The 14,143-nt window shown below is 34.6% G+C and overlaps 1 protein-coding gene across 5 annotated transcripts in view; it reads left to right on the top strand.

Annotated features, from left to right (window-relative positions):
* The window catches only part of LOC124171819 (phosphatidylinositol 3,4,5-trisphosphate 3-phosphatase and dual-specificity protein phosphatase PTEN-like), a 111,170-nt gene that overhangs the window by 61,535 nt on the left and 35,492 nt on the right, over positions 1–14,143 (top strand). For 3 of the 5 annotated variants that reach the window (XM_046551158.1, XM_046551157.1, XM_046551156.1), the window contains one exon: positions 8,862–9,585. The exons of the other annotated variants lie outside the window; for them this stretch is intronic. In XM_046551158.1, the coding sequence (XP_046407114.1) occupies positions 8,862–8,947 (86 nt within the window). In that variant the 3' untranslated portion in view covers positions 8,948–9,585. Of the gene's footprint in view, positions 1–8,861; positions 9,586–14,143 lie in introns of those variants that run through there. 5 annotated transcript variants of the gene reach the window in all.

The following is a 14,143-nucleotide window of genomic DNA, read 5'->3' as shown; positions in this document are numbered from 1 at the left end:
TTTCTCAAAGTACTGAAAAATGGTGAGCATTACGATTGTTTATCATCTAGCTTTAGACTCTAGTATCAGCTTAAAGGTGCAAATGCTGCATTCATATTTGGTCTGGATGGATATATAAACTTAGGGATATATAAACCGAAAACCTCAGACTGATGAGTGGGGATAAAGATTCCATCAAGATTTCATGAAAAATTGTAGCAGATATCAAGATAAATGGAATAAAACTTTCCTAATCTATTGAAAATAGTGATGGTAGAGTATTTATGCTTATAGTTATAGAAAATATGAAAAGCAAGTACCCTCCTCCAGCAAAAGAAGCTCAAAAAAGATCTTAAAAAATTGTCCAAATTTTTACCAATAAAATTGATATTATTCTTCTAGGAACGTGATGTGATGGGGTATCTCAACTTCACATCAGTGTTCATAATGTGTAAATTGGGAACTACCCTGGTACTAAACCATGTGAATTAATTTGTTTAATAATGGCAATCCAAGGATAAGTTTTGTTTATTTGGATGATTTTAAATGATTTGAAATTTTTAACGAAAGATGGCTTGGATTTAACATATTGCTTTTTTTATTATGGCTGCAATATGTTACACCCCTATTTTCGATTTCACTATGTCCTTGCAACATTTTTCTACTAAGTCCTTTTATGCCAATGTTTTTGCCAAGTCAGGGGAATTGAAAATGAATGTAATTGGTGTTAACCCTCCGGTGGGCAATGAATTTTAAATGAGCTTTGTATGAATCAACCCATTAGCTGCTTCCCATATTCACGCTCATAGCCAAGCAGTCACATGCTGAACTGGTGAGCAACTGAAGTATTCAAATAGTCGACCTGTATTCAGACAGCTTAATTCTTCAAAGTTGTTAGATTTGAGCCATACCTACTGACAGCATATCTGTTGGGGTAATCCTCTGCATTCTTGGAATATGATAGTTAGTGATGTGGCTGTTTCATTTCTAAAAATTTTTTGAGTGCTATTTTTAACGTAAGAAAATACTTTGTTCTGAATGAGAGATGAATAGTGTGATGCAGTTGATATTACATAAATATATGCAATATGAATGTGAAGGAATGAATCAGGAGATTATTGACCTTAGAATCACAATGAGTTTTGCAAATGAAGCCTGGTTGGAAAAGAAATCAAGAATAGAATAAGCTGCGATAATTTTTGTTTTTGGATCATATGCACATTTCTTTCAAGATTAGTTGCCAATATTGGTTTTACTAATTGGTTTCATTGGTTACTCCCTCAAAATTTTGAGCTGTCCTCAGTTTTCGCTTTAATTCATTTTTAACTCTAGATTTGGCATTATTGTGTGTTAATTTGCATCATTGCCCATCTTTGTGGTATGCCAATTTCGTGGAATTCTTTGTACAGATGATTTAAATGATCATAAATATGTGGAGAAGATTATTATGTGGCTATAGTTTTTATTTCCTAGTGATGTTGCCGATGTATTTCCGATACATTCCTAATAGAGCAAAATGGATTAGGATTTATTCTTGTGCAGCTAAAAAATATTTTTAAGTGGACTCCATGATGCAAACCTTTGTTGTACATAATTGTTTTTGTTATGTGGTAGAAAGGCCTGTTTTGAAGTGGAATGCCTGACACATAGTCAAATGTGGGACTCAGTTTAGGCAGGTTTCTTATCGAGGGGCTCTACTGTATTTCTATCTTTCATTACAATATGCCATTAGTTGAGAAAGAATTTGGTGAACTTTTTTGTTCAATGACAAGCTTGCTTTGTTAAGTTAAAAATTCCATAGTCTTCTTTTTTGATTTTGTTGTTGCAATTTTTTATTTTTCTGTGTGTTGCTAATCATCAAGCTTATGTTATTGCATGTACATTCCAATGATTGATAGCTGTTTTCAGTATCTTTAAACTTTGTACATGTGTATTTGTGCTGTGAGTCATGCTATTAATTAATTATCTCTACAAATATCCTATTGCTGGTAAAACTCAATGTTTGTCAGCCATTGTGTCAGATTTTTCTATTTGATGATAAAAATCCTGTTATAAAGTTTAATATATTGTATGTGTGTGTAAAAGTAGACATAGGCTTTGTATGTCCACTGTATGCTATTTAATTCTTCTATGTTTTTTTTGTATCCATGTTTGATTGAATATTTTAACTTATGTTAAAAAATCAGTGATATAATGCATGTTATCAGGTTTTGTGTCTGCCCTCTTGTCTTGTATATAGCTAGAATCATTGCATTTGTCATATTTACTAGGGATGTGCGAGCAACTCAAATTTTGAGTCTAATTGAGTTGAAGAAAAAAGCCGTAATGGATTTTTGAAAACTTGAGTCTAGTCTAGTTTTTAAATAGTGGTCAAGTTGAAAGTTATTACTGCTAAATGAATTCTGGAAGACTAGTTCATTGAATGTTTATTATGAGGGCTAATGCATATGGCTGGCAATGATTTCAAATTTAATTGCTTTATTGTAGTACTTTTCTGAATACATAGTTCCTTGTTCTCTCAATTTTGTCGGAAGAAACTGAAAGTGATGGCTAACTTCAAGGACAGGATTCAGGAACCTGAGCATTGCCAATAGGATATAAATTACAGTTTATCAGACAATGAATGTGATATAGTAAGTTTCATACAGCCTTCTGTGGATAGTTAGTTTCTAATTTGAAATAATAAATTAATTTATGTCATGTTCAGTTTAGATTTTGATGGTGATATCAGGAATACTAGGCATGCATCAGCACCGATGCCATTGCTCTTTTTTTATCATAAAAGGGTTTTTGCCTGATTTTTATTTTTAAAGCTATTTGGCTATTCTGAATTTAAAATTCATTCATCTAGTTGAGTTTATTTGAATATATCATCCCTACTGTTTAAAACAATTTTGATCATAAGTTCCATCGCTAACAATGACAATGCAACTTTCTTATGTTGCTAAGGAAAGGTTACAACATGACATAACCAGATCAATCAAAGTTAGACAAATAAAATTTTGGAATTCATTAATGAGTATATGGTCTATTAGCTGTAAAGTTATGATTATGTTATTAATATTATACAGCCATAATTAACATATTGCCTTTAATTCTAAATACCCATGTCTTTATTTGCATTAGGGCAACAGTTATATACTCCGTAATCACTGCATTATTTTGAAAATGTCAGAAAGTTGTGTTAAAATAAATGAAAAGTTGGATAGTTAGGTCTATTTTTTACATTGATGACAATGTGTGAATCAGTCTAGAGCTGAATTGAATCAATGATTGTAATTTTTGCTAAAAATATAAAATAGTATTTTTTAACTCAAATTGAACTCTAGTTCCATGCAAGTTTTAGCGCAACTCAACTTGAGTTGAAAATTTGTTGTTCGCACAGCTCTAATATTTTCACTAATGTGAATATTGTCCGTCATTTATGTTTAGTTTGGGATAACCTTTGCCTTATTTATTGGAATGAAAGATGAATGCTGTGAGGAAATGCTCATGTCTGTATTTACCCTTGTGTGTGTGCCTGTGGACTCTCATTAGCACGTTTTAAGGAAATTTCTGATGTGTTAGCCTGAAACATGTACTTACACAAATACAGAGTGTGTTATCAATAATAAAGAGGGTTGCATACTTATCATGGGAGTAATGCATTCTGCTCATTCAAGCTTATTTCATTGGTAACTCAGAATAATTCCTGTGATTGCACTCATATTTGATTTTGATGTTTAGGACCATATTTTATGTTACATTTATACAGGTTCCCCTGGAATGATGCAATTTCATAAGATGCAAATTAATTATCAGTTGCACTTCTTGCATAATATCCATTACCCAAAACATATTTAATGCGTCTTCAAAACTTTTTATAGCCCATATTTCCTGGCTAAAGAAGCAAGTAATTTTTTCGGAGTGGGAAGTTCTGTGGACCAATTTCTTATCCATTCAGAAGTTTTCAATTTGAATCAGCCATCATACTGTTATGTTCTACCATATCATATTTTTGCATGTACAGTGGCGGAAAAAATTATAGCAAAGCTCGTTGGCATAACTAAGTATTTTGAAAACATTAAAACAAGAATCTATACCAGATGAGGGATTTTTATAAATCAGTAATTAAAATAACTGTCTTACAACCGTAATAAATATCCATGTGTAATTGAGCTCCATTTTACTTCTAAACCTATGTCAAGTGTTAAAAGTCATCATAAGCTGAAAGTAGGGACTAAAAAGACAGCAGAACTAAACCAACAGTAAAAAATTTCTATGAATTCCAAATAAAATTAGTTCCGAGATAATGATGAAATATTTTTTTAAAGCGTATGCGCAGAGCAAATTTCACATTTCTTTTCAATTGCAGCTTATTAAATAGTTCCAATGAAATTCTCAGGAAACTACATATTATATATTTTTGGCAATAGAATATTGAGCATAGCATTTCAATACAGAATTGAAAACAGACAACCGATTTTTCGGAGGTTTTAATGTGGCTCAAAAATATACTTTCATTCTGCTTTAAGGAACTCTAGGAGTTTTTGCCTTGAACGGGGGAAGAACGATAGGCCGTGACACATCGCACATGCAGCTAATGTTAGGGGCCTCGAAGCAGGTCTGGACGACACAGAAAAGGTAGTCAAAATTCACTCCACAGTCAACTTCCTAAATGGTTTCTAAATGTTATATATAGGAGTTGAATTTCGACAAATAAATAAGTACCTAAGAATTCAATGGTCATGTAACATCCTCTGGACCTTGTGATGAGTTTTGCCAAGTTTTAATATCCGAAAAATGTCCGCAGTTTGTGTGCAGCATCTAATCATCCATCACTGAGACTTGATCCGTGGAACCTATGATTCGTTGCACGATGCTTTACCCACTACACTACCGGAATGATTGTGCTCTAAGGCAGTCTCAATGCCCACATGCCAGCTGTGTCGACAGTTGTCCTGACAAGAATAAACTCCATTCTAGGTGAGTCATGGGCGAAGCACACTTTGGAGAATATGGGGAAGAATTTGTCGCTGGATCTTTTGAGCGTTGTCATAATGCGATAGATGTGATTATTTCCCTGGTGTAATGGGCATATAACTTTTAAAATTCCTGTTTGTATGAGAGCATTACGAGGGAAAAATTTTGGAAGACAGTTCCTGAACTGGCCGCTTTCAGACACCAACGAGCTTTGCTATATTTTTTTCCACCACTGTTCATACACTTCATGTGGTTAATGAGGTAACATGATGGCATGGACGTTTGTCTAGTACCATGAATGGCTAGGCACAACTTGAATTTGACATGATTGGATAAAATCTAATGGATTACACGGATTTACAGATTTGTCTGAAAGTATGATAAAAGTAATAATTGAAACATCATAATCATTGCATATAACTTTTTAGTGAGGTTTTTGAATGTGTTGAAGCTTGAACTGGGCACCAACAATTTTACATCTATTATGAAATGTTTGGTCCTCCAAATCTTTCTCAGGAAGCAAAATTTGAATCTGGAATCTTGTTTGCACTCTACCATCAATGTGTACATTGCAATGTGGGCTTGATTAAATTAACATAATAATGAGACTGAGCTTGTAAAGAACTTTTTAAGGAGAGTTCTCTGCACATGCATGTTGTATGAATGCCTAGAAAGTCCCATGGAATATTCACCTGGATGAGGCAACGTATAAAAAACTTCTCCGTTCCATGGTTGGCCAAAGATTACATAATTGAAAGCAAAATTTTCACAACTTTCTAAATATTAGTAGCTCTAACCACCTTGACCTTTGGAGGTTTAATTATTCTCTGAGGAGGGCAGCAAGGGTCATTTATGGATGAAGCTTGTTTATTAGCATATTTGGCTTAACAGGAAAATGGGCATAAGGACTTCGTTATTAGCCATAAAAACATTGTTATACAGCCTAGGATTCATTGAGGATTGACGTCATGTGGTACATTCGAAAGGTGTCTCGCCATTTTAATAGTCAAGCAAAGTCAGGGGTTGGAGGAAGAGGGGTTAGTGGAAGGTGATCCCCGAGTTTCAAGTGAAGGAATGGCATGGGTGAATTCACTTACTAAGAAGGGTATTGATGCTCGACAATTTTTTATTTTAAGTCCAACTTTCTAAAAATCAAATCTTGGTCTCACAAATTCCGAGTGCAAAATCTTGGGTGAAGAATTACTCTTACGATTTTCTTCCTTGAGGTGTTTGGCATAGTGTGAAATGGAGTTACTCTTATGGTAACTAGTTTAATGCTCTTTTACCCTATCTTTAAATTTGCTCCCGGTTTGGCCTATGTAAATAGTGTGACAGTTGCTAACTTTCTAATTCATAGACTCCTCTTAAACTCACTTTGTTTTGGATACTTTTAAATATCTGTTGTGTGATAATACCCATTGTAACAAGTCATTTTACCCAGGCCATTCCCCTCTCTTTAACATAAAGAAGTCCAAAAATTTAACAATGGCAGTTCCCTAATGCCTGTGGTTTCCTTATCTCCAGACCCTGCCTTATCATCAGTAGCCTTTTTGGTTCAAAAGCATTCGCCCTGAGGCATCAACTCTCATTCCATAACACCGCCCAATAACTCCAACCCCTCCTCTCCTCCACCCCTGACTTAGCTATTTCAACTGTGAGATACCTTGAATTAACCTGATAATTATGATACTCAACAAAACCTGGGTCTTGTAATAAAGTTTTTTATATGGAATAATAATGCATTTAAGCTCATGATTTCTATTATGAAGGAATGCCCCAAAGTAAATAAGGATGCGGTGAACTACATTAACTTAATGATAATTGGTTAAATCCATGACTGCATTATTAACCATTGCTAGCTTTCCACACAAATTTTATTTCTTGACCGACCAAAGTTTTAGCACACAGTGCATCAAGTGAATGTATTCCATACTTATTTGATCTACTGTGGTTGTTTTTTAAATTCTCAACATTTGATTCCTATGTAGTTTCATGCTGAATCCATAGTTCAGTTTCGTGCATCTCAGCAAATAGTTTGAAACTGCAAATTTAAAAAAGTAAGGAATTTGTAGATTATGCATTTACAAGAAAGTACCAAAAAGTTAAGCACTTTTGATAATTTATTTGGGCTTTGCACTTATGAGAGCCTTCTTGTTGCTTAATATTTGAAAAGTCCGAAGAAATTGGTGATAAGTGAGGTGGCTCATTAAAACCTCAATTAAAAATATTCAGAAAATTTGGCCTAATTTCTATTTTAGTGCACATTTACACTAATAAATTTTTAGCGTGTAATTAATCCTTGCGAGGAACATTACATCTTTGAAAACCATACCACCCACCATTTTTTATGAAGTTTGTAAAATATTTGCAACTTCAATCTTTTTTCGAAGTTAGATTTTATTTTTACCACTCATACTGGGCTCCACACTTTGCTATGCATTCGACTTGAGGCCCATTATTAGCCATCCTCACTGAAAGAAATTGATGGCTCCCCAAGTGTGGATGTTATGATAAGCTCTGATTTTAACAATTTCTAAGTGGTGCTGCCTGAAATTGTCAATGTTTAGCCTTTTTTTGAAATCTTGCATCTCCAAACTTTGTGAAAATTCCCAGATTTGGATTCAGCACTATTAAAAATGGGGAGAGTGGAGGAAATCATAGCTACTCCAAAACTTTCCTTGTAAAACTTTTGACTAGTACTAATGCCATTATCAAGGTACTGCAACCTTTGTCGGACTAGAAATGAAATGCGTTTGTAATATTACCTTTGGTGTTTGATTTTAACATCGGTGGATAAACTTTCATAAATTTTCTCCTTTTGTTCAATGGTGGAAAAAAACAAAACTTATTGGCATCATAATGAAGTGAACACAGGAACGATATGAAGAACTCCAGTTTTTTACTCACAAAAGGTTCTCATATAACCTTGAATTTTTGAACTCCATGTATTGCAATATGATGTGTAAAAGACTCAACTATATATTCTCTTTCCTTTCTTTTTCAATCATAATTTGAATTTTGGAATTGGAGTGGAATTCTAATTCAATTAGGATCTTACAATGCTCTATCGAACATATTATTTCTGTATCATGATTACATTGTGTATGCTATATTTAAAGTGCCTCAAATATTATCTGAGGAAAAAGCATATTTTAATCAAATATTGAGCAGGGAATTGCATTATCTTCCTGAAGAACAGAAAATCATGGTTGCCTAGGTTTCTTCATGGCCTTGAATTGTGTTTATACTCTGCTTTGCTGAACTTCAAGGAATTAACCCTTGCGAAGGGAAGGAATGGAGCATGGGCAATGATATAACTCATATGCTGCTAATTTTCAGTCGAATATCCAAGTGGTCATGCAAGGCAGGACTTGATTTTTAAATACTGGTAGAAGAATATGTAGCTGGGCATTTTACGTGTTGTCAATAACATGAATTTCACTGGCACAAAGGGTATGAAGTCTTAAAATTTCCGGTGTTATGAAAACCTTCTGTGAAAGTGTGGAGGATGGACTTTATTGAGCAGTTCACATGGTCACTGCTTTTGGACAACAATGAGCTTTGCATTAATTTTGTCCGCCATTTTACTTCTACTTTGACCAACCTGGGATCTGAGATTTGTTTTTATACACATGCTTGTACCTGTGGATGTAATGTTAGTGTGTAACTATAATTATTTAATGCCTGCTTGTTGTGGATTCTTTCAAAGTCACATGACTATTCATTATGTGCTGAAACATTGAAATCGTGTGCTTTTACCCTCTAAATTAGCACCCCTTAAATTTTTGTGGCATAAGTCTGTTCCTTTGATCAGTAAAGTATTGTGCAACATCTTGAACATACCTGTCTTAAGTGATGGGTCATGAAATTCCTAAAAGTGATTACTCACCGTTCTCTTCTCTCCTCATTGAACCCTACAGTGGATTCAGCGGAGCGAAGGGTTGGTATGTACCGACTCCTGTCTGATCCAGATTACAGGCAATCGGGTCGAGTGTATCAGTCGTGATGATGGTGGCTGCGGAGGGGGGTATGGGAGGGGTGAGGGTTCCCCCTCCAAGCGTTCCATACATTCGAGGAAACCTTCTACTGTAGCCATAAGGCTTACTTACTTACGTAGATAGATTTTTGCCTTCCACTGCACCCACTCCCATCACCTGCAACTTGTGCCTCTGTACATACATCTAGTGCTGGTCAATCAGAAGACTGAGTTATTTCCCTTTGTTGTCTCATAATCACTTATCACTTTTTTGGAGCATTGTGAAATTCCTCGCATCTCACCATTTGCACAATGCTTCTTTTGAGTGTCTCATTTCCAGATTCTATTGAAATCATTTTTTTATGTTCACAGTGCTGTTATTTTCAATGTGATCTTGTGACTCACCCGCATCAATCTATTTGTTGGTGCAAATCTTTATTCCTGGGTCCATTTGTCGGTCCACAGAAGCAATGTTCCGTACTGTCATACTTTGTGTGTAGGAATGAGAAATTGTTTTAGTTCATGTCTTGACATTATAATCAAGTATGGCCTTTACGTCTTCCAATGACTCTGTAAAGTGATAAATTTATTTGGCATAATATGATTGCAAATGTTAGAGAATCATAAACCTAATTATACTTACCTTGATTAAACACCTATTATTTTTATATTCTCATGTATTTATATTCATCATCATTCAAATACTCGTTTTTACCATTCTCGTTTTCTTTTACTTCATAATTGGCAATGTGTGACAGCTTCATTTTGGCATGTTGATATCCGTTGTTGAATTCGTTTTAGCCTTAAATGATATTTCATAAAATTATTCCAGAATGCCACGGTGTGTATGTTGATCAATATCTTAACTAACTTGTCGTGCTGAACTTTCTCTTGGCGTATTTTAAACTTAGTCTATAGTCTGTTATATTGTATGTTATGATCAATGCATTTTATGGAGAATTTGTTTTATAGAACTCTAATATGTACTGTTTTCAAATTTTTTATCCTCTAACAAACAAGTCTCAAGCCTTAATTTGTCTGTATGAATTTTTTCTCTTATTCGTGGAATTTCATTTTATATCAGCTTTCCATTTCATTTCCTCTAGTCTATAATTATATTTGGCACCAGTCATTGCTGTGTATCTTGACTACTCTGGAGCCAAAATGTTTTTCGTAATATTTGGCTCTTACAGGATGACTGATGCAAATGAATTAGTGTTCTCATTGCATTCTTGAATGGGAATTTCAATCCTTTCCATGCGAGTAGATCATTGAGTAATCTGCTTTTAGAATCTTTTCTGGCATAAATTGCCAGAATGGTTTGTGGATGTTAATATCTAATGTCTGCGAATCAGAACTTGGAGAAGGTACTGTGTTGTGTATTTTTCTTGGGGTTACACGTTATTATGTCAGATTTCTCCGTGAAACTTATTAGCACGTTTTTAAATGACACACTAATGAAGTGATAATCATAATTAAGATTTCTCTGCCTTTTCGGGTAGCTGTTATTTTTCAATAGCCATGTTGCATTTGCATTAGAACTTAGTGGATCTAAATTTAGAGCTGATTATTCAAGAACTGTACTATTCAAGCACAAACTACGTCCGCTTTCATAATTGTTGTGCTATCTTATCTTCTGTTTTTTTTATTGGTGAAAACCCAACATTCTTTGTAATGAAGAAAATAGCTCTAGGAAACATTTGAGACGTGCAACCAACCCTTTTTACTCCTTAACTTTACTTTTAGAGTAGCTCTTGAGTTTGAATGAAAAATGCTGTATTTGGGGTAGGTTCATGCATTTTATGATTCAATTGGTTAATAATTTCGTGGTTTGTGTTTTTCCAATATTATTTTATTGGTACAACCATCAAGAGTAAAAGTGCCAAGATTTTGTATTGTGCTCCTGATGATGGTGTGTGTTGCTTACTACACTCCTGGCACTTAGGCCTTCCTCTTATAACAGATAGTTTAATGCTAATTTAGACCTTTTTTACCCGCACGCCTTATGAAAACTGTTATCTTAAATCAGGATCATTTAAACTATACTTGACAAAGATCTGCTCCATCAGTAATCAAGGTGTTCCTTCGATCACTTTAGTGCTGAATCTTGAATACCAGTTGTACTGAGAGGGAATGGATGAGGGCTCATTTGTGGATTGTTGTGTTCATCAAGTTCTGCTTTCTCTATCATTTAGTAACTTACTAAGTCCAAGATGACCTTGATTGTTGGTGCTTAGTATACCAAAGTGCTACTAGTTGTGCTAAAACTGAATTTTTTAAGCAAAACATGACAAAAAACATTTAAAGAATTACAAATTGCAGTGCCTCAATTTTTTGAAGACTTGTATTGTAGAATCTCTTTCATCTTAAAAGTTGTCATTCAAGCCACGTTGGCTGAAAGTGATCCCTTTCATAGGATTCCAGAGTAAATATTCATGTAACCTCTCCTCTGTTATCATGCTTAATATCATTTTCTCATTCTTCTTTTTATTCTTGAATTGTACTCACGAATGTATCTGCAATGATGAGGATATTACTGTGTAGAACTTCCATGCAACGCATCTTTCAAATAGGTCATTATGAATAAAATTCATACGTTTTTATCATTACCATAATTATTTAGGTATTCTACCAGTTTAGGTGAGGTTCAAAGGGAGAACTATGCAATTTATCATTCACCTTCCTCCCAAATTTTACTTCCATCTGCTTTTCTCCATGTCTTTCTTATTCTCTTTCATTCGATCTACAAACACCATTCTCTTTCTCATTCCCACCTGCCTAACTGCCTTCCCTCTGATGCTGGTTTCACCTCACCCTCCCAATCTCAGCACTCCAAACAAAAGCTCTGTCTCCTTCACCCCTCGCATAGAAGTTCCTCTTCTTGCCCATCATGTTGAGCACTTCATGGGTCCTTTTCTTCTTATCCAGTTCTCTCTACCCACCTTGTCCCCATTCTGCTCTATACCCACATCTTAAATGCCTCCAGCCTTTTCTTACCCTTCTTTTTAAGCATCCACATTCCTGCATCATATTTATTGTGTACAACTCCAAATCAGACTCTTCTTTAAGCCTTCACTTGCTTGGGTGGTTATTCTCTTATCAGCTTATTTCTTTTCATAAATACCTCCTTTGCTTGAGCTTTTCCTAACTGTTGTTCTGGTTTTCCTTTCAATATACTGCCCAAATTGTCATTCACATGTTCAATTTCATGTCATCTGTTTTTATGCATTTAACCTCGAATTCCTTGTTCCCAGTCTTTGCAAAACCATGAGACTTGAGTTTTCTTTTTATTTATTTTTATGCCCTGTTCCTTGTACCATAATACCTCTAGCTGTGCCTACTACCTCCTTGCTGACTGGCTAATCAACATCAACTGATTTGCAGTCATCAAAGACTTAAACATCAATGCCCACCAGTTTCACTCTTGCCTCTAACTCATCCCATGCCTCCCTCACCATCCCCTCTGCGTAAATGTTTAACAGTGAAGATGGCAGTAGATCAGTTGTATCACACCTCAGCTAATGTTTGCCCTGTCTTGATTCTCCATCATCTACCCTCACATATACAATTTGAGCGTGAATCCAAAGTGCAAGTACTCATTTGCCCATTTTCTTTTTGACATTTTAATACTATGTATGGATGTGAGTAATTTATTGAAGCCTCAGAAATTAATTTTAAATATCTATGACTTCCTTCTTGTCATGGAAATATCTTCTCGTGTAAAGGAAAAATGATATTTGGAGATTATTACAAACTATTTTCCTGAAACATAAAGCTATTAGGAATGATCAGTGAAACAGATCTAAGATTTACTATCATACAAATTAATGTATAATTATTTCAGTGGTCATAACAATTAAAGGAATAGACTTAATTAAGGAAAGAAATTGAAGGAATGTCTTCACGGAAATGATTTTATAATGGTTATGTAAACTGTAAGTAAAATAAGGCCCAATATAGCTTCTCACAATACTTTTGTAGTGCACTTATACATATTACTCAGGAAATATGTGGGTCATGTCATCTCAATTAAAATACAGGTTGACCTTTCAAGTCTCAAATTTCGAGGAAACTGTCTGTATGGTTGGATTTGAACTCAAACTAAAAAAGTTTTTGTTCCATTTTTATGCCCTTAGATTTTTTTTCATGCATCTGCCTGAAATAGTGCCTTGAATCAAAAATGCCTTCTAGCGCTGAATTGTTGCAGAGCCTTGAGTTATGGCATATTTTGAATCTTAGATGTTGTCTAAGACATTAAATGTGAAAAAATTAGTAAAATGCCATTTTGAATTCTTGTTAATTTAAAGTTTAACTTGTTTATTATGAAACATCTTAAACAATCTCATACCTTCAAAATGGGCTATCATTCATGGTCCTAAATCAATTAGGTAGAGATATAGAAGGAATACAACTCAAGGTATGTTTTTCTAAAAAAAAATGAAATGCATCTAAATTGCACAAAATTTTTTACTAAACATTCTCAGGGTTTGTAGTTTGAGTTGCAAGTAACCAAACAGAAAATTTTACCCAAATCGTAGATGGTGAAGGTCAAAATTTAGTGGAATTGAGGTTAATGACCCATATTAAAATTTCATGTTAGTATCACAAGTACTTTTAGATGAAGAGTGTACGATTCAGACTGCCAGAGGGCAGCTTATGTCTGTAGGGGAGGGTGGACTGAAAAGGGGATTTTTTCTGGATAAAGTCTTCACTGTTCAAAATATTTGTGCTTTGATACTAGAATCTTGTATGTAAATTTTTATCAAATCCAGGCATCAGTTCACATCAGGTCTTTTAGAATCCATGCGTATGATAGACATGCTGTCATTAATTCTAAAGTTGGAATAAATATCTCCACCACCTCAAGGTATAAAGTAAGCCTAAGGGACCAGTTTTTTTTAGGTAGGGTTGTCTGATATTTCAACCTAGATTGGAACATGGGATCCTACAACGGCTCATGTCTTTTAGGCCTCTCTACTTGTGTAAAAAATTCTGGAATCATTAGTTTGAAATCAAAGTGTGCCCGACGTTAAATGATGTAAACCAGCATGAGTTATTGAGTTCGGGTCTCTTAGTAATGTGCGTTTCTCAAGGTTTAGTAACCTTGAAGAGTATCAGAAATAATTTATACATTGGATTGGAGATGTTAGGAATGTCTGCAGCAGACGTCATCCTTGAAGGATATCTTGATAAGGGCAAATTCATCGAAATGATAACCTGACTGAC

This window comes from Ischnura elegans, chromosome X, assembly GCF_921293095.1.
Source record: "Ischnura elegans chromosome X, ioIscEleg1.1, whole genome shotgun sequence".
NCBI lineage: Eukaryota > Metazoa > Arthropoda > Insecta > Odonata > Coenagrionidae > Ischnura > Ischnura elegans.
The sequence above is the reverse complement of the archived record's forward strand: the minus strand, read 5'-3'. Positions and strand labels throughout refer to the sequence as shown.